This window comes from Mustelus asterias, chromosome 20, assembly GCF_964213995.1.
Source record: "Mustelus asterias chromosome 20, sMusAst1.hap1.1, whole genome shotgun sequence".
NCBI lineage: Eukaryota > Metazoa > Chordata > Chondrichthyes > Carcharhiniformes > Triakidae > Mustelus > Mustelus asterias.
Window position 1 is genome coordinate 19,977,305 of NC_135820.1, and position 23,336 is coordinate 20,000,640.

General features: G+C 45.3%; 1 protein-coding gene across 1 annotated transcript in view; it reads left to right on the plus strand.

Annotated features, from left to right (window-relative positions):
- Positions 1–23,336, plus strand: part of bmp7b (bone morphogenetic protein 7b) — a 177,395-nt gene that overhangs the window by 135,925 nt on the left and 18,134 nt on the right. The window contains exon 3 of the mRNA XM_078236309.1: positions 2,121–2,269. Within this exon, the coding sequence (XP_078092435.1) occupies positions 2,121–2,269 (149 nt within the window). The remainder of the gene's footprint in view (positions 1–2,120; positions 2,270–23,336) is intronic.

The window sequence follows — 23,336 nt, forward strand, 5'->3', positions numbered from 1 at the left end:
AATCCCAGGAGAGAACTATTACTGACCTGTGATGCATCCCCATATGGAATCTGGGCGGTATTGGCACATAGGTGGGAAAATGGAGATGAACGTCCAATTGTGTAAGCTTCCAGGACCTTGGCTATCACAGAACACAAATACACCCACATTAAAAAAAAGGGTTGGCAGTGATATTTGGGGTTAAGAAATTCCACTAGTACCTGTATGAGTGAAAATTCGTCATTATCACGGACCATAAGCCACTACTAGGACTGCTTAAGGAAGGTAAGGCAGTGCTGCCCATAGTGTAGCCTGAATTCAACAATGGGCGTTATTACTGGCCACCTACAATTATCAAGTGGAACACCATCCAGGAGGCCGAGTGGAAAGGCATCAAGAAGTCCAATGCTGAGCCCACAACAACACCCAACAGGAGAGACACCTGAAAGTGGGTGATAGGGTGTTATTAAAAAACCATGGCAAAGGCCCCACATGGGTACAAGGACAGCATACAAAATTTGCATGGGAAATATCATCCTGCGAAAACATCTAGGCCATTTAAAAGCCATAGGGTCACAGGCCTTGCAGGAGCAATCTATACCCAGCATCTATCCATAGAGACCAGCTTGGCATGGAGCTGGAAGGCACGATCTAGTCTGTCAAAGCAGAGTCTCAGTCACAAAATTTCAGTCGGCAGCACAAGTCAGAAGTGCGCCCGCCGACAATTAAGAAACCAGATAAATTAAATAAACTGCAATTGACTGGGATTTTATGTTCAAGGCATGCCTGAAGTTGACGTAGCCGGGAATGAATGTGAAAACCGTTCCCATAATCCGAAGATTATGTCAGCTGGCCAATTAACGGCCATCCATTGTGGAAATGCACTCTGTCATAGGCTGAGTTCTGATGTAGAGGGTGGACATCTCTCTCCACAGATGCTGTCAGATCTATTGAGTTTTTCCAGCTCTTTCTGTTTCCCTCAGGAACTTTCATGTTTCAATAAGATCTTATTCTTCTTATCCAATGAGTATAGGACCAACCTACTCAACCTCTGCTCACAGGATAACCTTTTCATCCCAGAAATTAGTATAGTGAACCTTCTCTGAGTTGCTTCCAATGAAAGTCTATCCTTCCTTAAGTAAGGAGCCTAAAACTTTCCACAGTACTCTAGGTGCGGTCCTGAACAATTATAGCAAGACTTCCCTACTTTTATACGCTATTACCCTGACAATAAAGGCCAATATTCCATGTGCCTTCCAAGTACTTCTTGTAGGTGCATGCTCACATTTTGTGATTCACGTACAAGCATAGACAGATCCCTCTGCTGATTAATTTAGTTCTCTCTCCACAGATTCTACCTGACCATTTCCAGCATTTTCTGTTTTTATTTCAGATTTCCAGTATCCACAGTATCCTGTTTTTCATCAAATGGAGATAGTTGGATTCTCTTTTGTTGGAGATAGTCATTGCCTGACACATATCTGGCACAACTGTCATTTGGTACATATCAATTCAAACTTGAATGTTGGCAAGCCTGAATGTTGGCCAGGTCTTGCTGCATGTGGGTACAGACTGCTTCAGTATCTGAAGAGTTACAAATGGTACTGAACACTGTGCAGTCATCAGTAAACATCCCCACTTCTGACCTTATGTTGGAATAAATCATAGAATTCCCACAGTGCAGCAGGAGGCCATTTGGCCCATCGAGGATGGTTGGGCCTAGGACGCTACCCTGAGGAAATCCCATAGTGATATCCTGGGACTGAGATGACTGGCCTCCAACAATCACAACTATCTTCCTTATTACCCGGTATGACTCCAACTAGTAGATTTTTCTCCCAATTCGCACTGAATGTGTATATTAAATATGTATGTTTGGAACAATGCACAAATGAATTCAGAATCAGTTGAAACAAAGATGTGCGGGTTAGGTGTACTGGCTATGCTAAATTGCCCCTTAGTGTCAGGGGGACTAGCTAGAGTAAATGCATGGGGTTGTGGGGATGGGGTCTGGGTAGGATTGTGGTCGGTGCAGACTCGATGGGCCGAATGGCCTCCTTCTGTACTGTCGGGTTCTATGAAACAATTTTCTTTCATACGAGCTACCAGGAATTTTCTTAATATCCCTTTATTTCTTTCAGTGAGTCCGACTTGTTTCCCTTGGACTCGAGGACTATCTGGGCTGCAGAAGAAGGGTGGCTGGTATTCGATATTACAGCCACAAGTAATCATTGGGTGGTGAATCCAAACAATAACCTGGGCCTCCAGCTATTTGTGCAGACAACAACCGGTAAGATTCAGACTTTGGCACTATGCTATGTTTGCACTATGGAAAAAAAATTAAATAGCAAGTTCCATTTGTGGCTGAACCTTTGTCTGCATTTGTATGCCAGTATCTGTATATGCCTTTGTATTTTGTACTGGTATCTTCACCTGTATCCATACGGACATATGAGCCAGTGAGGGTATTTTTAATCCAATGTGCTCAGCGAAAGGTGGATGGGATTGGGCCATTAGATCCTTCTGCTTTCGCTGGGCTTGGTGGAGGGTTAAATCAGACGGGATAAAATGGCCAATTCAATTCAATCCCCAACTTCCCATTGGGGGGGTTAGTTTAAACTTACCTTTTGTATCTCTGCCCATACGTGCATCAAAAACTGTATCAATATCTGGAAATGTACATCCATATGTATGTGTGACTGTACAAAAATGAGGACAATAAAGTAAAACTATAAATAGAAATACAGGCTTATGAAGAGCTACAAGACACATACAAATAGAGTAATAAATATTGACACTTATTATTCATTCATGGGATGTGGACATTGGTAGCAAGGTCAGCATTTGTTGCCCATCCTAATTGCTCCTGAGAAGTTGTTAGTGAGCTGCCTTCTAGAACTGCTGTTGCCTACATGGTATAGGTCTGGGCCAATAGCCTTTGCAGTATTCAGTTCCTTTAGCCATTTCTTGATATAATTTTGAGTCTTCACATTCAGGATACTCCATTATGTTGTGCTGCCCTGCCAGTGCACCAAATGGGATAGATTTTAAACGATCTAGCAAGTCAAGATGGGCATCCATAAGGTGCTACGGGCCATCAGCAGCAGCAGAACTGTGCTCAACCACAGTTTATAACCTAATCGCCTGGCATATCCCCCACTCTACCATTATCACCGAGCAAGGGAATAACTGGTTCAATGAGGAGTGAATGAGGGCATGCCAGTGGCAACACCAGGCATAGCTAAATATGAGGTGCCAACTTGGTGAAGCTACAACACAGGACTACGTACGTGCCAAAAAACATAAACAGCAAGTAAAAGACAAAACTAAGTAATTCCACAGCCAATGGACCATTTCTAAACTCTGCAGTCCTGCCTCCTCCGGAGGTCTCCAGTACCACAGATGTCAGGCTTCAGCTAATTTGATTCATTCCACATGATATCAAGAAACAGCTGTCGGCACTGGATACTGCAAAGGCTATGGGCCCTGACAATATTCTGGCAATAGTATTGAAGGCTTGTGGTCCAGAACCTGCCGCACCCCGAGCCAAGCTGTTCCAGTACAGTTACGGCACCAGCATCAACCAGCAATGTGGAAATTCTTGAACACAAGAAACAGGACAATCTAACCCAGTTAATTACTGTTGCATTAGTCTACACTCGATCATCAGTAAAGTCATGGAAAGAGTCATTAACAGTGCTATCAGGTGGCCCTTGCTGAGCAATAACCTTTTCATTGATGCTCAGTTTGGGTTCCATCAGGGACACTCAACCTTGGTTCAAACATGGACAGAAGAGCTGAACACCAGAGGTGTGGTGAGAATGACTATCGTTTACATCAAGGTTGTATTTGACCGAGTGTGACATCAAGCAGCCCACAAAACCTGGAGTCAATGGGAATCAGGGGGAAACCGTCTGCTGGTTGGTGTCACACCTAGCACAAAGGAAGATGGCTGTGGTGGTTGGAAATTAATCATCTCAGTTCCATTACATCTCTGCAGAAGTTCCTAAGGATAGTGTCTTCGGGCCAACCATTTTCAGACACTTCATCAATGACCTTCCTTCCATCATAAGGTCAGAAGTGGGGATGTTCGTTGATGACTGCACATTGTTCAGCACCATTTGCGACTCCTTACATACGGAAGTAGTCCATGCCCAAATGCAGCAAGAGCTGGACAATTTCCAGGCTTGCGCTGATAAGTGGTAAGTAACATTCACACCACACAAGTGCCATGCAATCTCCATCTCCAACGAGAGCGAATCTAACCACCATCCCTTGACATTCAATGGCATTACCATTGAATCCACTATCCACTATCAACATCCTGAGAGTTACCATTGACCAGAAACCGAACTGGACTAGGCAAATAAATACTGTGGCTACAAGAGCAGATCGGAGGCTAGGAATTCTGCAGCGAGTAACTCATGTCCTGACTCCCCAGAGTCCATCCACCATCTACAAGGCACAAGTCCAGAGTGTGATGGAAACCCTCCACTTGCCTGGATGAGCGCAGCTCCAACATTCAAGGTGTTCAACACCATCCAGGTCAAAGCAGCCCACTTGATTGGCACCACTTCCACAAACATTTAATCCCTCCAACACTGATGAACAATGGCAACAGTGAAGGAACTCACCATGGTTCCCTAGGCAGCACCTTCCAAACCCATGACCGCTACCATGAAGGAACATTACAAAGAACAAAGAACAGTACAGCACAGGAAACAGGCCCTTCGGCCCTCCAAGCCTGTGCCGCTCCTTGGTCCAACTAGACCAATCGTTTGTATCCCTCCATTCCCAGGCTGCTCATGTGACTATCCAGGTAAGTCTTAAACAATGTCAGCGTGCTTGCCTCCACCACCCTACTTGGCAGCGCATTCCAGGCCCCCACCACCCTCTGTGTAAAAAACATCCCTCTAATATCTGAGTTATACTTCGCCCCTCTCACCTTGAGCCCGTGACCCCTCGTGAACGTCACTTCTGATCTGGGAAAAAGCTTCCCACCGTTCACCCTATCTATCCCCTTCATAATCTTGTACACCTCTATTAGATCTCCCCTCATTCTCCGTCTTTCCAGGGAGAACAACCCCAGTTTACCCAATCTCTCCTCATAGCTAAGACCCTCCATACCAGGCAACATCCTGGTAAACCTTCTCTGCACTCTCTCTAACACCTCCACGTCCTTCTGGTAGTGCGGCGACCAGAACTGGACGCAGTACTCCAAATGTGGCCTAACCAGCGTTCTATACAGCTGCATCATCAGACTCCAGCTTTTATACTCTATACCCCGTCCTATAAAGGCAAGCATACCATATGCCTTCTTCACCACCTTCTCCACCAGTGTTGCCACCTTCAAGGATTTGTGGACTTGCACACCTAGGTCCCTCTGTGTTTCTATACTCCTGATGACTCTGCCATTTATTGTATAACTCCTCCCTACATTATTTCTTCCAAAATGCATCACTTCGCATTTATCCGGATTAAACTCCATCTGCCACCTTTCCGCCCAATTTTCCAGCCTATCTATATCCTGCTGTATTGCCCGACAATGCTCTTCGCTATCCGCAAGTCCAGCCTGCTCTGAAAGCTCGTGATTCCAAATAAACCCGTTGGACTTTAACCTGGTGTTGTGAGACTTCTTACCTTGTCCTTCTAGATAGGGATTGGCCACAGTCACAGATGACTGTAGACTGTTCTCCCCTTTGAGAGGGAGAACTGACTGGTGGTGATTTAACCTGAGGGTGACCACAGGGGGCAAAGTTGAAAAGGTGGGCCTTCTTAATAAGGCCGGTACAGGAATTGAACCTGCGTTGTTGGCATTGCTCTGAATCACTAACCCCCTGTCCAGTCAACCAAGCTGACCCCTATATAGAAGGACAAGATAAGAAGTCTCACAACACCAGCTTAAAGTCCAACAGGTTTATTTGCAATCACAAGCTTTCGGAGCAATGTTCCTTCATCAGGTGAGCAACACTCCGAAAGCTCATGATTCCAAATAAACCTGTTGGACTTTAACCTGGTGTTGTGAGACTTCTTACGATGCCCACTCCAGTCCAACACCGGCATCTTCACATCATAGAAGGACAAAGGCAGCAGAAACGTAGGAACACCATCACCTGGATGTTCCCCTCCAAGTCACTCACCACCCTGACTTCGAAATGATCTCACAACACAAGGTTAAAGTCCAACTGGTTTATTTGGTAGCACGAGCTTTCAGAGCACTGCCTGATGAAGGGGCAGTGCTCTGAAAGCTCGTGCTACCAAATAAACTTGTTGAACTCTAACCTGGTGTTGTGAGACTACTTAATGTGCCTACCCCAGTCCAACGCCGGCAACTCCACATCATGACTTGGAAATATATTGTGATTCCTTCACTGTTGCTAAGTCAAAATCCTGGAACTCCCTCCCTAACGGCACTGTGTGTATACCTACACCATATGGACAGCAGTCGTTCTAGATGGGGATATTAGTGGAGCCTCCTCCTCCAGTTACTTGTTTAGTTTTCTGCCACCATTCACAACTGGATGTGGCAGGACTACAGAATGTAGATCTGACCCACTGGTTGTGGGAGCACTTAGATCTGTCTACTGAATGCTGTTAATGTTGTTTAGCATGCAAGTCGTCCTTTATTGTAGCTTCACCAGTTTGGCACCTCACTTTTAGTGTGCCAGGTTCTGCACCTAACATGGCCTCCTGCATTCTTCACTGAATCAGGTTAATCCCTTGGCTTTATGGAGTGAAGGATATGCTGGAAAATGCGATTGCAGATTGTGTTTGAATATGTAATAATCTTACTGAGGCTAGTCTTCTGCCACCATCACCCTTTATTTATAACATATCTAAAGGGGTGGCACAGTGGTTAGCACTACTGCCTCACAGCGCCAGGGACCTGGGTTCAATTCCAGCCTTGGGTGACTGTGTGAAGTTTGCACGTTCTCCTTGTGTCTGTGGGTTTCCTCCGGGTGCTCCGGTTTCCTCCCACAGTCCAAAGATGTGCAGGTTAGCTGGATTGGCCATGCTAAATTGTCCCTTAGTGTCCCATAATGTACATATCAGGGGACTTAGTGGGGTTGTGTGCAAGGGCCTGTGTGGGATCCTCTGTTGGAGAGTCGGTGGAGACTTGATGAGCCGAATGGTCTCCTTCTGCATTGTAGGGATTCTATGATTCAAAGTGCCGCTTGGTGGCTTCAGAGTACAGGTCAGCCCTGAAATCTTTTGACTGTCGGCCTGAGTGGAGTCAAATGATTTTAAACCCCCTGCTACTCCTTCCTACAGCCTCCACTTGTCTAATAGGAAAGTTTGTATTCTACGAAGCTCATGGAGAGATTTATTGATGATCCCTTGTGGCCATCATAACAGAATACCATTCAGCTGCTGAATACCATCCACAGTGCCTCATGGATTCCCAGTTTTGAGTTACTAGATCTGTCCTGAATCTATCCCATTTAGCATGGTGGTAGTGCCAAACAACTCAATGGAGGGCACGCTAAGTGTGAAGAAATGATTCAGCTTTACAAAGACTGTGTCATTCTTACCTATACTATCTGGGACAGATGCGGCTACGTCAGGTAGCTTGGTGAGGACCTGGTCTGGTAGGTTGGAAAATTGGGCGGAGAGGTGGCAGATGGAGTTTAATCCGGATAAATGCGAAGTGATGCATTTTAGAAGAAATAATGTAGGGAGGAGTTATACAATAAATGGCAGAGTCATCAGGAGTATAGAAACACAGAGGGACCGAGGTGTGCAAGTCCACAAATCCTTGAAGGTGGCAACACAGGTGGAGAAGGTGGTGAAGAAGGCATATGGTATGCTTGCCTTTATAGGACGGGGTATAGAGTATAAAAGCTGGAGTCTGATGATGCAGCTGTATAGAACGCTGGTTAGGCCACATTTGGAGTACTGTGTCCAGTTCTGGTCGCCGCACTACCAGAAGGACGTGGAGGCGTTAGAGAGAGTTCAGAGAAGGTTTACCAGGACGTTGCCTGGTATGGAGGGTCTTAGCTATGAGGAGAGATTGGGTAAACTGGGGTTGTTCTCCCTGGAAAGACAGAGAATGAGGGGAGATCTAATAGAGGTGTACAAGATTATGAAGGGAATAGATAGGGTGAACGGTGGGAAGCTTTTTCCCAGATCAGAAGTGATGTTCACGAGGGGTCACGGGCTCAAGGTGAGAGGGGCGAAGTATAACTCAGATATTAGAGGGATGTTTTTTACACAGAGGGTGGTGGGGGCCTGGAATGCGCTGCCAAGTAGGGTGGTGGAGGCAGGCACGCTGACATCGTTTAAGACTTACCTGGATAGTCACATGAGCAGCCTGGGAATGGAGGGATACAAACGATTGGTCTAGTTGGACCAAGGAGCGGCACAGGCTTGGAGGGCCGAAGGGGCTGTTTCCTGTGCTGTACTGTACTGTTCTTTGTTCTTTGTTTTTCCTCACTGTTGGTCACTTGCACCTGCTGCAGGCAAAATCTGGCTGATATATCCTTCATAAAAAATAGGAGTAGGCCATTTATCCACTCGAACCTGCTCCGCTATTCAAGAAGATCATGATTGATCTGATTATGGCATTAACTTCACTTCCCTTCCTGACCCCGATAACCCTTGACTCCCTTGTTGATCAACAAAATGTCTATATGAGCAATGGCCTCATGGTATTATCACTGGAACATTAATCCAGAAACTCAGCTAATGTTCTGGGGACCTGGGTTCATATCCCGCCACTGCAAATGGTGGAACTTGAATTCAATTTTTAAAAATCTATAAAAATTAAGAATCTACTGATGACCATGGTACCATTGTCGATTGTCAGAAAAACCCATCACTCATGTCCTTTAGGGAACGGAATCTGCTGTCTTTACCTGGTCTGGCCTAAATGTGACTCCGGAGCCACAGCAATGTGGTTGACTCTCAACTGCCCTCAGGCAACTAGGGATGGGCAATAAGTGCTAGTCAGCCAGTGATGCCCATGTCCCACGAATGAATAAAAAATATATATTCATTGATCCAGCCTCAAATGCTCTCTGGGGAACATTATTCCAAAGTCTCACAACATTTGATCTTAATTGAGATATTCCTGGAGCGGGATTTTCTAGCTCACCCCGAAACTGGAAAATCCCACCTGAAGTCAACGGATCTTTGCAAGGTCTGCCCCCTGCCCGCTACAATTCCTGTGGAGGGTGGGATGGGAAAACTACCCCCCTTACTTTTAAATTGTATTCCCAGTTCTCAACTACAAGGAAAAATATCCACCTAGTATCCACCCTTTCAAGTCTGCTCAGAATCTTACTGTGCCTGCATTTGCAGCAGGTGTAAATGGCAACATAGGAGCAAAATCCCATGAAAGGCCAAAAATGAGCTTTTCACTGGTGACTTTTTGTGTCTCAATGTCAAATCTCATCGGCAGGCTTCCCCGCATATTGGGATTTCCCCCATTGGTGAGGTTTACAACAGGTCTGGAGCAATGTGAGCTAGGCAAAGAGACTCCAGTGGGGACGTACAGGTGGGTGCAGCCCTCGGGGGAGGACCAGGGGGAGGATATGCCCTCGCAGTACCCTGGCACTGGCCCGGCACTGCCAGTGGGGTCTTCCTCCAGGGAGCTTAATGGTGTGGCATGTTTGGGGAGGGAAGGTGGGGGAGGGGGGGGGGGGTGCAGTTCTATGTTTTCATTTTTTGTACTGTAAATGAAGGTACCCCGATCTCTGGAAGGCCAATGTTGCCAGCTGGGTGAGCTCCGTCAGTGTGATAGTTTGAGTCACACCTCCAGCACTTTTTCTCTGAGCTGGACAATATGGAGAGACAAGCTGGCAGCACAGCTGCACACCACTTTTCATGACTGAGCCAGCACTTAGGAAAAAACCCCCAAAATTCCACACTATAGGTTTCAACAAGATCACCTCTCATTCTTCTAAACCTCAATAACCTGTTCAACTCTTCCTCATTAGTCAACCATTTCGTCCCAGTAATCAGCTGTAGTGAACTTTCTTTGAACTGCTTCCAATGTATTTATATCCTTCCTTCACAAAGGAGACGAAAACTGCATGTGCATTGTAATCCAGATGTGGTCTAACTGTATTTTATTCATTTGTGGGACATGGGCATCGCTGACTGGCTAGCATTTATTGCCTATCCCTCATTGTCCGAGGGCAGTTGAGAGTCAACCACATTGCTGTGGCTCTGGAGTCACATCTAGATCAGTCCGGTAAGGACGTCAGATTCACTTCCCTAAAGGACATGACTGAACCAGATGGGTTTTTCCGACAATTGACAATTGTTTCATGTTCATCAGTAGATTCTAATTCCAGATTTTTTTTTTGTTGAATTCAAATTCCACCATCTGCCGTGGCGGGATTTGAACCCGGTTCCCCAGAACATTACCTGAGTTTCTGGATTAATAATCTAGCAATAATACCACTAGGCCAACACCTCCCTGAAACTAAGGCTTTGTACAAAAGGAGCAACACTTACCTCTTTTTATCCCCCATTTCCCTTGCATTCTTTGTCCGTCATTATTTCTGGATTTTTTGTCTCTTCTACTGTGAAGACAGAAACAAAATTTCAATTCAATGTCACTTCCATCTCCTTATTTCCTATTATAATTTCTCCTTACTCTGTCTCAGAACTACCCTTGCTTACTTTTGCTAATCTCTTCCTTTCTACATGCCTATAGAACCTTATACAATCTGTTTTTATGGCCCGCATTTTCATTCACGCGGCAGATAGTGAAAGTCGGGAAAATTCTGAAAGTGCCTGAAAAGGCGGTATCTTCATTACCCTGGTGGGTGCAGGATCCAGGAAAATGCTTGGAGGTAGCCAGAGGGGCTGGTGACTGGCTGTTTAAAAGGCTACCTGACGGCAATAAGACTTTGTCCCAGACATAATAAAAACAGCAAGGCCCTCCGGCCCTCATCTCTTACACTCCCCTCGCCCCATCCATGATACCTCATGCCCCCACCCACCCTTTCTGGCCTGTCATGCTCCTTATGACAATCTATGCTCTTCCACCCACTCCCTTCATCATGGCCACTCATGCCCCCAATGCCAAGCTATGGCAATTCCATGCCCACTGTCCCACATAGGATAAATGAACCCTCTAGTGACAATAAAAAGTGTTTTAAAAAGTTTTAAAAAGTAATTCATTCATAACTTTCTATGTTAAAAAAGTCATTCACTTAGAAGCCATGAGTATTAAATCACCCAGACCCTTTAAAGTATCAACAACAAAAACTGCAAACCCTTGAAACAATTTAACCTCCTGCAAACAAGCATTGTGAAATTGACTTTTTTTTATATTTGATAGAGTCGGGATGATGGATACTTCTATTGCCTTCTAAAGTGAAATTACTTTATTTTAACATTAGAAAGTTATGAATGAAATACATGTTTGAAAGTACTGTAGCCTTCACAACTCCCCTGAGGGCCCATGAACCATGATTCTTTAAAAACGTGGCCCAAATCCATGAAAATTGCTGAGGAGAAGGACATGCCTATTTACGGCCAGGTTTGGAGTGCCAGATGTGGGCTTTTGACAGGAATTAGTCCAAACCCTTTAAAGGCATTCCTGAAATTCTGACAGCCCAGAAATGGGGTCAGCAATCCGAGAATTGGAATCCACTTGCCATTTTTAAAGCGCTCCCAAGTCATCCTGACTTGGCGAAAATCCAGGCCTATGTCTCTAATTTACTTATTTTCTCTTCCATTTATCAATTTCTTGGTCCTCCTTTTCTGAAGTCTAAAATCCTTTCAATCTTTATGTTTATTACTCTTTTTTTGTAATACTTTAATATCATCTAATAGTATTTATAACTTTTCTTGTTAGCCACGGTCAAACCACTTTTCCTGTGGGATTTTATTCCTTGACAGAATTCTTTAAATGTTTGTCAATCAGAAAGGTTTTATGTAGAGCTTGCCTCAGGAGATTAATGAAGAGGTAAGGTTTACTATACAGAGCATACATTCGGTATGATTGAAATTTGATGCATGGAAAGACCTTTTGTGATTTGATGCTTTACTTTGTTCTTGATTCCACGCTTCTTCATTAAACTATATTTTAAGTCTTTTTTAAAAACTCTTTCTAATCCCCAGTTAACCGAGCAACATTACTTTTCAATTATCCAAGTATAATGCCTCCACAATTTAACTGTAGCAGGCTTTATTTAGTGTCAACTTTAACTGGAGCATTAATGTGACAAATCCCAAGGTACACTGCAGATAGAAGGATACCATTTAGCTCATCAATTCTATACTGGCTCTTTCGATGAGCTGTTGAGTTAATCTCACTCTTCACCATAAGACCATAACACCATAAGAAATAGGAACAGGAGCAGCCCATTCGGCCCCTCGAGCCTGCTCCACATCCAGCAGGATCATGGCTGATCCGACGATGTTCTTCATGTCCACTTTCCTGCCCTTTCCCCATAACCCTTGATTCCCTTACTAATCAAAAATCTATCTCAGCCTTAAATATAAACAAGGACTTTGCCCCCACAGCAAGGAGATCCAAAGACTCAAACCACTCAGAGAAGAAATTCCTCCTCATCTCAGTCTTAAATTGAGGCCTCTTTAGTCTGGTCCTAGACTCTCCTGTGAGGGGAAACATCCTCTAAGCATTTACCCTGTTAAGCCCTTTAAGAATCCTAAATATTTTAAATGGATCACCTCTTATTATTCCAAATTCCAACGAGTAGAATCCCAACCTGTTTAACCTTTCCACATAAGACAGTCCCTCCATCTGGGGATCATCGTCATGAACCTTCTCTGAACTGCCTCCAATGAAATAATATATTCCCTTAAATAAGGGGACAAAACCGCTCTGAGTACTCTAAGATGTGGTCTCTCCAGTACCTTGTATAGTTGTAGCAAGACTTCCCTACTCTTATACTCCAACCTGCTTGAGATAAGAGCAACATTTCATTAGCCTTCCTGATTACCTGCTACACCTGTGTGCTAGCTTTCTGTGTTATATGTACAAGTACCCCCAAGTCTCTTTGTGTTGCAGCTTTCTGCAGTTTTCTCCATTTAAATAAAACTCTATTCTTTTGTTCTCCCTTCCAAAATGAAGAACCTCACATTATACTCCTGCATTATACTCTATTTGTCAACTTTTTGCCCACTTACTTAACCTATCAGTATCTCTTTGTAAACTGTTTGTGTCCTTCTCGCAACTTGCCTTTCACACTACTTTTGTGTTGTCAGCAAATTTGACTGCAGTATATTCGCTTACTTCCTCCAACTCATTAATATATATTGTAAACAGTTTGGTCCCAGCATTGATCTGTTGTGCCTGCCGCGCAGTCTATTGTAACCCTTATACGATGGACAAAGAATTGCAAGTAGACTTCTTGTTAGTAGAACCAATATTTATTTAAATCACCCACCCAACCAACAATAAGTTATCTTGCAGGAAATACTGAAGTTCAAGTCCAATACTAGACCTTGACTTAACTTTGCATGACTGGCAAGTACCCAAGCAGATATTGGCCTTTATCTGTGCGCTGGTCTCTGTAGTCCTCTGCATAGTCTGGTCCTTTGGTCTGGCCTGGCACTCTGGCTCTGACCTTCCTTCCTTCTCGGTGTGGTGGCTCTCCTCGTGCTAGTCGTTGCTGGCGACGGTCACCATTGTTGTAGCTCGTTCATGGGGTCAGAGAGAGAGAGCTTCTGTTGTGCAGCAGCTTTTATCCCTCCTTGGTTTCGTGTCCTTTTTGAGCGGTCTCCTGATTCTTGTCAATCAATCGATCAGGGCTTGATCATCTTGATAGATAAGAGTCCAATCAGGTGCTGCCACACCGATCTCTGGGTGTGTACCCAACGGCCATGCCTGTAGGTGCTGGAGGCACATAGGTCACATACCTCCCTCCCAAATAAGGGGTTAAGGCTCCCCTTTGTCTGGTTTGACCAGAGAGTGTCCATTGTCTTTGGGATGGCCTATTTCTTGTGTATTCAGGCAGGGAGGAAATGGCCGAGTGAGGGAACCATGGTTCACAAAAGAGGTGGAATGTCTTGTGAAAAGGAAGAGGGAAGCTTATGTAGGGATGAGGAAACAAGGTTCAGATGGCTCGACTGAGGGTTACAAGTTAGCAAGGAACGAGCTGAAAAAGGGGCTGAGGAGAGCTAGGAGGGGACATGAGAAGTCCTTGGCGGGTCGGATCAAGGAAAACCCCAAGGCTTTTTACTCTTATGTGAGGAATAAAAGAATGACCAGGGTGAGGTTAGGGCCGGTCAAGGACAGTGGTGGGAACTTGTGTATGGAATCAGTAGAGATAGGCGAGGTGATGAATGAATACTTTTCTTCAGTGTTCACCAAGGAGAGGGGCCATGTTTTTCAGGAAGAGAAGGTGTTACAGGCTAATAGGCTGGAGGAAATAGATGTTCGGAGGGAGGATGTATTGGCAGTTTTGAATAAACTGAAGGTCGATAAGTCCCCTGGGCCTGATGAAATGTATCCTAGGATTCTTTGGGAGGCGAGGGATGAGATTGCAGAGCCTTTGGCTTTGATCTTTGGGTCCTCGCTGTCCACGGGGATGGTGCCAGAGGACTGGAGAGTGGCAAATGTTGTTCCTCTGTTTAAGAAAGGGAATAGAAATGACCCTGGTAATTATAGACCGGTTAGTCTGACTTCGGTGGTTGGTAAATTGATGGAAAAGGTCCTTAGGGATGGGATTTACGACCATTTAGAAAGATGCGGATTAATCTGGGATAGTCAGCACGGATTTGTGAAGGGCAAATCGTGCCTCACAAATTTGATAGAATTTTTTGAGGAGGTAACTAGGTGTGTTGATGAAGGTAGGGCGGTTGATGTCATATACATGGATTTTAGTAAGGCGTTTGATAAGGTCCCCCATGGTCGGCTTATGATGAAAGTAAGGAGGTGTGGGATAGAGGGAAAGTTGGCAGATTGGATAGGTAACTGGCTGTCTGATCGAAGACAGAGGGTGGTGGTGGATGGAAAATTTTCGGACTGGAGGCAGGTTGCTAGCGGAGTGCCGCAGGGATCGGTGCTTGGTCCTCTGCTCTTTGTGATTTTTATTAATGACTTAGAGGAGGGGGCTGAAGGGTGGATCAGTAAATTTGCTGATGACACCAAGATTGGTGGAGTAGTGGATGAGGTGGAGGGCTGTTGTAGGCTGCAAAGAGACATAGATAGGATGCAAAGCTGGGCTGAAAAATGGCAAATGGAGTTTAACCCTGATAAATGTGAGGTGATTCATTTTGGTAGGACTAATTTAAATGTGGATTACAGGGTCAAAGGTAGGGTTCTGAAGACTGTGGAGGAACAGAGAGATCTTGGGGTCCATATCCACAGATCTCTAAAGGTTGCCACTCAAGTGGATAGAGCTGTGAAGAAGGCATATAGTGTGTTAGCTTTTATTAACAGGGGGTTGGAGTTTAAGAGCCGTGGGGTTATGCTGCAACTGTACAGGACCTTGGTGAGACCGCATTTGGAATATTGCGTGCAGTTCTGGTCACCTCACTATAGGAAGGTTGTGGAAGCGCTGGAAAGAGTGCAGAGGAGATTTACCAGGATGCTGCCTGGTTTGGAGTGTCGGTCTTATGAGGAAAGGTTGAGGGAGCTGGGGCTGTTCTCTCTGGAGCGGAGGAGATTGAGGGGAGACTTAATAGAGGTTTATAAAATGATGAAGGGGATAGATCGAGTGAACGTTCAAAGACTATTTCCTCGGGTGGATGGAGCTATTACGAGGGGGCATAACTATAGGGTTCATGGTGGGAGATATAGGAAGGATATCAGAGGTAGGTTCTTCATGCAGAGAGTGGTTGGGGTGTGGAATGGACTGCCTGCAGTGATAGTGGAGTCAGACACTTTAGGAACATTTAAGCGGTTATTGGATAGGCACATGGAGCACACCAGGATGGTAGGGAGTGGGATAGCTTGATCTTGGTTTCAGATGAAGGTCGGCACAACATCGTGGGCCGAAGGGCCTGTTCTGTGCTGTACTGTTCTATGTTCTATGTTCTATGTATTCAGTCGTCTTGAGCTCAGCCTGTTTATCTCTGTCTTTTAAGCTGCTGTCTGCTGTTTCAGTGCTTGTCCAATTCTCTCAGCGTGCTCTGTAAATCACCATTTTAGGTGGCCCGTTTGGCCACAGTCCCCCCTTTGATCCTGAATGCGAAGTGTGATGGATCACAAACTCAGGACCAGTATCTGTCAAGAATTCCCCAGTCACTCAACAGTCAAGCAAGGCCCAGGTATTGGCATGCACAGTAATGATACATCCTTACAACATATTTACATTCTAGAAGCTACGGACAGCAACACTCTACAAACAACCACATATTCTAAACACCATTATTACAATAAGCTAATTACAAACCAACATTCAAACAACAAAGCATTACAATAAGTATTCGCGAGTCCAGGGTACATTCCGATATTAAGATTTTCCAACTGTCCATTATTGTCCATTCATGCAAATAGCAATCCGGCAGGTTCTCTGTCAACATTCTGCTAATGAATTAGAGGGGACCATGATTCGAGGGCGGACCCCACGTCTTGTCATTGTGTCAAACCACAAATAGCCAGGATATGAAAAGTTCATCTTGCTTGGAGTGTCCTGCGTGCTTATCCTGATGATGAGTCCGATGAGGTAGATCCTAGGTTGCATCTTTGTCGTCGTCCATCGTTGTTCTGAGGAGATCAATGTAATTTCTGCTGTTATTACGTCTAACATTTGATGTATATACATGTATTTAAACTGTCCATACCCTCCCCCCTTTTTTTTTCTGAAGCTGCATTATATTCAGATAATCCACTGGCAAAAGATTTGACTCCCAAGTGGCAACGTTCAGTTCAAAGGACCGTGCAGCTGATGAAAGTAAAACAAATGACATCTGATTTTTTTAAATCAGTACACAGTTTTCAAGAAATGTGTTTTAAAACAAAAGACCATCAGTTTGCTTTCAATGACTCTTGTAATAAGTTACAGGAAGAGGCTGCTGTTTCGAGAGATCTTTCATTACTTTTCGGTGGCAAGGAAAATGCCTCAAAAGTAACTGGGTACATTGCTGGCAATATTCAACTTGCGGTCTCAATCCCTCGACAGACGTTCCATGCCAATTTTCCAAGTGAAGACATTAAAATTCATTAAAAGTCACACAGCTTTTATTTTAAAAAATGTTCAATCCTCATAAAGAGTTAACGAAGTCAACAACTGGATAACAAGATTAATCATGGTGAAAATGGTTTTCTAGCATTTTAACATAAAGGCAAATCAAATTTCATCAGATACTGCTTTCTGCAGTTCCAAGAGCCATTTTAGGAACAAGGTGGGAGGTTGATCCTGAATCTGGCAGAAATGCTTTTGTTGCTTTGATCAGTCATAGTCCCTGTATGAGCAACCTCCGTAACCACCAACACCACCACCATAGTAGTATCCACTTTGGCCCTTGTACCCACCCGAATGGCTATCCCGGTCTCCCGTATTGTACCGGCTTCCGCCGCTATAGCTGCCTTTCCTGTCACTGTCCCAATAGCCACCTCCTGCTCCTCTCCTGCAGCCACTGTTACTGTAGCTGCCGCTATAACCGCCTCAACCATACCCACGGCCAAATCGACCATACCCACGGCCGCCTCCAGACCTTTTCTTGGCATGACCCACCCGGATCTGGCGTCTATCGAGGAATTTTCTGTTCATTGCCTGCAGCGCGTCCCTGGCCTCCTCTTTGAAAGTGATGAAGCTGAAACTGCGGGACACCTTGGTGTCTTTGTCTTTAATCACTTTCACCTCAGAGATCTGTCCGTACTTGGAGAAAACTTCTTCCAGGGACTGCTCGTTTGTGCCGAAGTTCAGGCCACCGACAAACAACTTTCCTGCTTCAGTCATGGTGGCGGGATTTGCTGCACACTTGGGTGTGTGAAACTCGAGGAGCTGGCCTAACTGGTGGAGCCGGTGGGTCTTGTAGTCTTGAGGACCGTGTATATGGTGGCCGGGGTCTCCTACAATCTTGGGCGAAGTGTCCTGGCTGCCCACAACTAAAACATGTCCCTCTATCTCTCCCCGGGGCTGCTGTGTAAGGTGGACCTGTACCTCTCTGGTGTTGGGGATCCCCTCTACCCTCGTTCCTCCATACTGGACCCTGGCTAGCCCTCATCGGAAGCATTCTCGCCTCCCTTTCTGACCGTGACATTGGGGCTCCCTGAACTTCCTGTTCCCAGACTCGAGCTAACCATCGGAGACCCCATGCTTCATTGTGTGTGGTCTCTGCAGGGTCAACATTAGCGCAGGCTTTTTTGCCTTCCTCTGTGGTGTGCGAGACTAATGTCCGAGCCCATTTGGATGAATCAGCTTCATTTAATCTCGCCCAATCTAATTCACCATATACTCCCGTGAAGTGGGATCTATAAACGACTGGAAAAGGCAGTCGGATGTTCCCCTTTCCTCTGTCTACATTTATTTAACCCATCTACAGGATTCCCTTTATTAAACCCTACCGCAGTCAATATCGCTTTCTTAATTTCGTTTAAGGTTCCTTCCCTGACATTTTGAGGGGCTGGCAGGGCAGACCGTACAGACTTGCTTAAGCACATGACTATCAGCTTCACTTCTTCCCTTTCATCTAGCCCATGCATTATCTTCTGCTGCCTAACATCCTCAAAGAAACTGTGTGGATCAGCCGATGGTTCAAAGGTTGTGATTTTATTTGCGATCTCAGCCAATTATGCCACCGTAATTGGGGTTGTGTATGTAACAGCTGTGCTCTGAGACTCTCCTACCCGACGTTCAGTCGTCACTCGGTGCATCGGTACTGGAGGTGAATCTGGGGATATGACTTCCCCTGGGAAAGATGGTGGTGGACCCCAACCCTCGGTTCGCATAACGTATAGCTTAGCATTCTCTTTTAACTCTCCCCAATCTGCATTCTCTATCTCCTCTTCCTCTGCTGTCCCGAAGGTCTAGTATTGGACTTGAACTTCAGTATTTTCTGTAAGATAACTTATTGTTGGTTGGGTGGGTGATTATTGATTGTGTGTTTTAAATAAATATTGGTTGTACTAACAAGAAGTCTACTCGCAATTCTTTGTCTATCGTATAAGGGTTAAAATAGACTGTGCGGCAGGCACAACAATTGGCGACTCTGCCGGGACATCGACAAGAAGTAACTTTGTTGCTCCGATATTGAATCCCACAGAATCTATAATGAACGATTATTTAAAACTCAGAGCCAACAGGTATAAACTCCTTATTGGACAAATAACTGCTTTCGGGAAATTGTTTATTGTTTACGCATTGTTACTAATAAAGATGTAATAAATTTGCCTGGTTGGTTCTCTTTAATTCATCTACCTCTCTGTCCTTTTCGGCCCTTATTTGCTCTATCCTCTCCTGCTGTTGTTCCTTTAGTTTCTTAATCTCCTTTTCCTCCTGTGCCTGCTTTGATTCCTCCAGTTCCTTACGAACTGTGTTTAATTCCTTTTCTGTTCCTAGCAGCTGTCCTAAGCAGCTCACAATGGCAGTTTCTTTCTCACAATTGTCTGCCCGTTTTCCCTGAACTTTTCTTAAATTGTCCCAATACTTTTGTGCTAGGGATCCCGGTCCCATCTCAGTATTGGCACAAGATTCTGCCCATAGGGGCCACCCTTTCTTCTCAATATACTCTCTGATTTTTGTTTCCCATATGGGACACTTTGCCCCTGTGCTGTTTCCTGCCATTCTATATTCAAAGACAAGGGGTAGGGAGTTAACCGGACTGCGGGTATGGCTTTGGGCTATGCTCCGGTCCTAATCTCTCCAGATTCTAATGTAAACCTACGGAGTTTACCCGATCCTCCTTATCAGTAACAATGCATGAACAATAAACAATTTCCCGAAGGCAGTTATTTGTCCAATAAGGAGTTTATACCTGTTGGCTCTGAGTTTTAAATAATCATTCAATATAGATTCTGCGGGATTCGATATCAGAGCAACAAAGTTACTTCTTGTCGATGTCCCGGCAGAGTCGCCAATTGTTGTGCCTGCCGCACAGTCTATTTTAACCCTTATACGATAGACAAAGAAGTGCGAGTAGACTTCTTGTTAGTACAACCAATATTTATTTAAAACACACAATCAATAATCACCCACCCAACCAACAATAAGTTATCTTACAGAAAATACTGAACAACGAACAAAGAACAAGGAACAGTACAGCACAGGAAACAGGCCCTTCGGCCCTCCAAGCCTGTGCCGCTCATTGGTCCAACTAGACCATTCGTTTGTATCCCTCCATTCCCAAACTGCTCATGTGACTTTCCAAGTAAGTCTTAAACGATGCCAGCGTGTCTGCCTCCACCACCCGACTTAGAAGCGCATTCCAGGCCCCCACCTCTCTGTGTAAAAAATGTCCCTCTGATATCTGAGTTATACCTTACCCCTCTCACCTTGAGCACGTGACCCTTCGTGATCATCACCTCCGACCTGGGAAAAAGTTTCCCACTGTTCACCCTATCTATACCCTTCATAATCTTGTATACCTCTATTAGGTCTCCCCTCATTCTCCATCTTTCCAGAGCCCAGTTTACCCAATCTCTCCTCATAGCTAAGACCCTCCATATCAGGCAACATCCTGGTAAACCTTCTCTGCACTCTCTCTAAAGCCTCCACGTCCTTCTGGTAGTGCGGCAACCAGAACTGGACGCAGTACTCCAAATGTGGCCTAACCAGCATTCTATACAGCTGCAACATCAGACTCCAGCTTTTATACTCTATACCCCATCCTATAAAGGCAAGCATACCATATGCCTTCTTCACCACCTTCTCCACCTGTGCTGCCACCTTCAAGGATTTGTGGACTTGCACACCTAGGTCCCTCTGTGTTTCTATACTCTTGATAGCTCTGACATTTATTGTATAACTCCCCCTTACATTAGTTCTTCCAAAATGCATCACTTCGCATGTATCTGGATTAAATTCCATCTGCCATTTCTCCGCCCAATTTTCCAGCCTATCTATATCCTGCTGTATTGTCCGACAATGTTCATCGCTATCCGCAAGTCCAGCCATCTTCGTGTCATCCGCAAACTTGCTGATAACACCAGTTACACCTTCTTCCAAATCATTTATATATATCACAAATAGCAGAGGTCCCAGTACAGAGCCCTGCGGAACACCACTGGTCACAGACCTCCAGCCGGAAAAAGACCCTTCGACTGCTACCCTCTGTCTCCTGTGGCCAAGCCAGTTCTCCACCCATCTAGCCACCTCTCCTTGTATCCCATGAGCTTTAACCTTCTTAACCAACCTGCCATGAGGGACTTTGTCAAATGCCTTACAGAAATCCATATAGACGACATCCACGGCCCTTCCTTCATCAACCGTTTTTGTCACTTCCTCAAAAAACTCCACCAAATTTGTAAGGCACAACCTCCCTCTTACAAAACCATGCTGTCTGTCACTAATGAGATTGTTCCGTTCTAAATGCGCATACATCCTGTCTCTAAGAATCCTCTCCAACAACTTCCCTAACACGGACGTCAAGCTCACTGGCCTATAATTACCTGGGTTATCCCTGCTACCCTTCTTAAATAACGGTACCACATTCGCTATCCTCCAATCCTCAGGGACCTCACCTGTGTCCAATGAAGAGACGAAGATTTCCGTCAGAGGCCCAGCAATGACATCTCTTGTCTCCCATGAGCAGTCTGGGATAGATGCCATCAGGCCCTGGGGATTTGTCAGTTTTAATGTTACCTAAAAAACCTACCACTTCCTCCCTTGTAATGGAGATTCTCTCTAACGGGTCAACACCTCCCTCTGAGACACTCCCAGTCAACAAGCCCCTCTCCTTTGTGAATACCGATGCAAAGTATTCATTTAGGATCTCCCCTATTCCCTTGGGTTCTAAGCATAATTCCCCTCCTTTGTCCCTGAGAGGTTCGCCTTTTTCCCTGACAACTCTTTTGTTCCGAACATATGAATAAAATGCCTTAGGATTCTCCTTAATCCTGTCTGCCAAGAACATTTCGTGACCTCTTTTTGCCCTTCTAACTCCACAAGTTCAAGTCCAATACTAGACCTTGATTTAACTTTGCGTGACTGGCTAGTACCAAAGCAGATTTTGGCGTTTATCTGTGCACTGGTCTCTGTAGTCCTCTGCATAGTCTGGTCCTTTGGTCTGGTCTGGCACTCTGGCTCTGGTCTTCCTTCCTTCTCGGTGTGGTGGCTCTCCTCGTGCTGATCGTTGCTGGCGATGGTCACCGTTGTTGTCGCTCGTTTGTGGGGTCAGAGAGAGAGAGCTTCTGTTGTGCAGCAGCTTTTATCCCTCCTTGGTTTCGTGTCCTTTTTGGACGGTCTCCTGATTCTTGTCAGGGCATGATCACTCTGATCGATAAGAGTCCAATCAGGTGCTGCCACACCGATCTCTGGGTGTGTGCCCAACAACACCAGGTTAAAGTCCTGGTGTTGTTAGACTTCTTACTGTGTTTACCCCAGTCCAACGCCGGCATCTCCACATCATGTGTGCCCAACGTCCATGCCTGTAGGCGCTGAAGGCGCATAGGTCAAATACCTCTCTCCCAAATAAGGGGTTAAGGCTCCCCTTTGTCTGGTAAACATGTCTATTTGACCAGTGAGTGTCCATTGTCTTTGGGATGGCCTATTTCTTGTGTATTCAGTCCATAGAAACCATAGAAACCCTACAGTGCAGAAAGAGGCCATTCGGCCCATCGGGTCTGCACCGACAACAATCCCACCCAGGCCCGATCCCCGTATCTCTACATATTTACCCGCTAATCCCTCTAACCCTCATATTTACTCGCTAATCCCTCTAATCTACGCATCCCGGGACACTAAGGGACAATTGAGTTTGGCCAATCAACCTAACCCGCACATCTTTGGACTGTGGGAAGAAACCGGAGCACCCGGAGGAAACCCACGCAGACACGGGGAGAATGTGCAAACTCCGCACAGATGGTGACCCGAGCCAGGAATTGAACCCAGGTCCCTGGAGCTGTGAAGCAGCAGTACTAACCACTGCGCTACCATGTCGTCTTGAGCGCAGCCTGTTTATCTCTGTCATTTAAGCTGCAGTCTGCTGTTTCAGTGCTTGTCCAATTATCTCAGCATGCTCTGTAAATCACCATTTTAGATGGCCCATTTGGCCACAGATCCGTGTGGAACCCCACTGGTTACAGGTTGCCAACCTGAGAAATAGTCCCTTATCCCCACTCACTGTTTCCTGCCCATTAATCAATTCTCTATCCATGCCAATATACTACCTCCAACACCATGGACTCTCAAACAGCTTCTGGAAGTCCAAATACAATCCAAAGATGTGCAGGTGAGGTGGATTGGCATTGCTAAATTGCCCCTTAGTATCAAACGTTCAGTGGATTAGCCATAGTAAATGCATGAGGTTGCAGGGTTCGGGCGAAG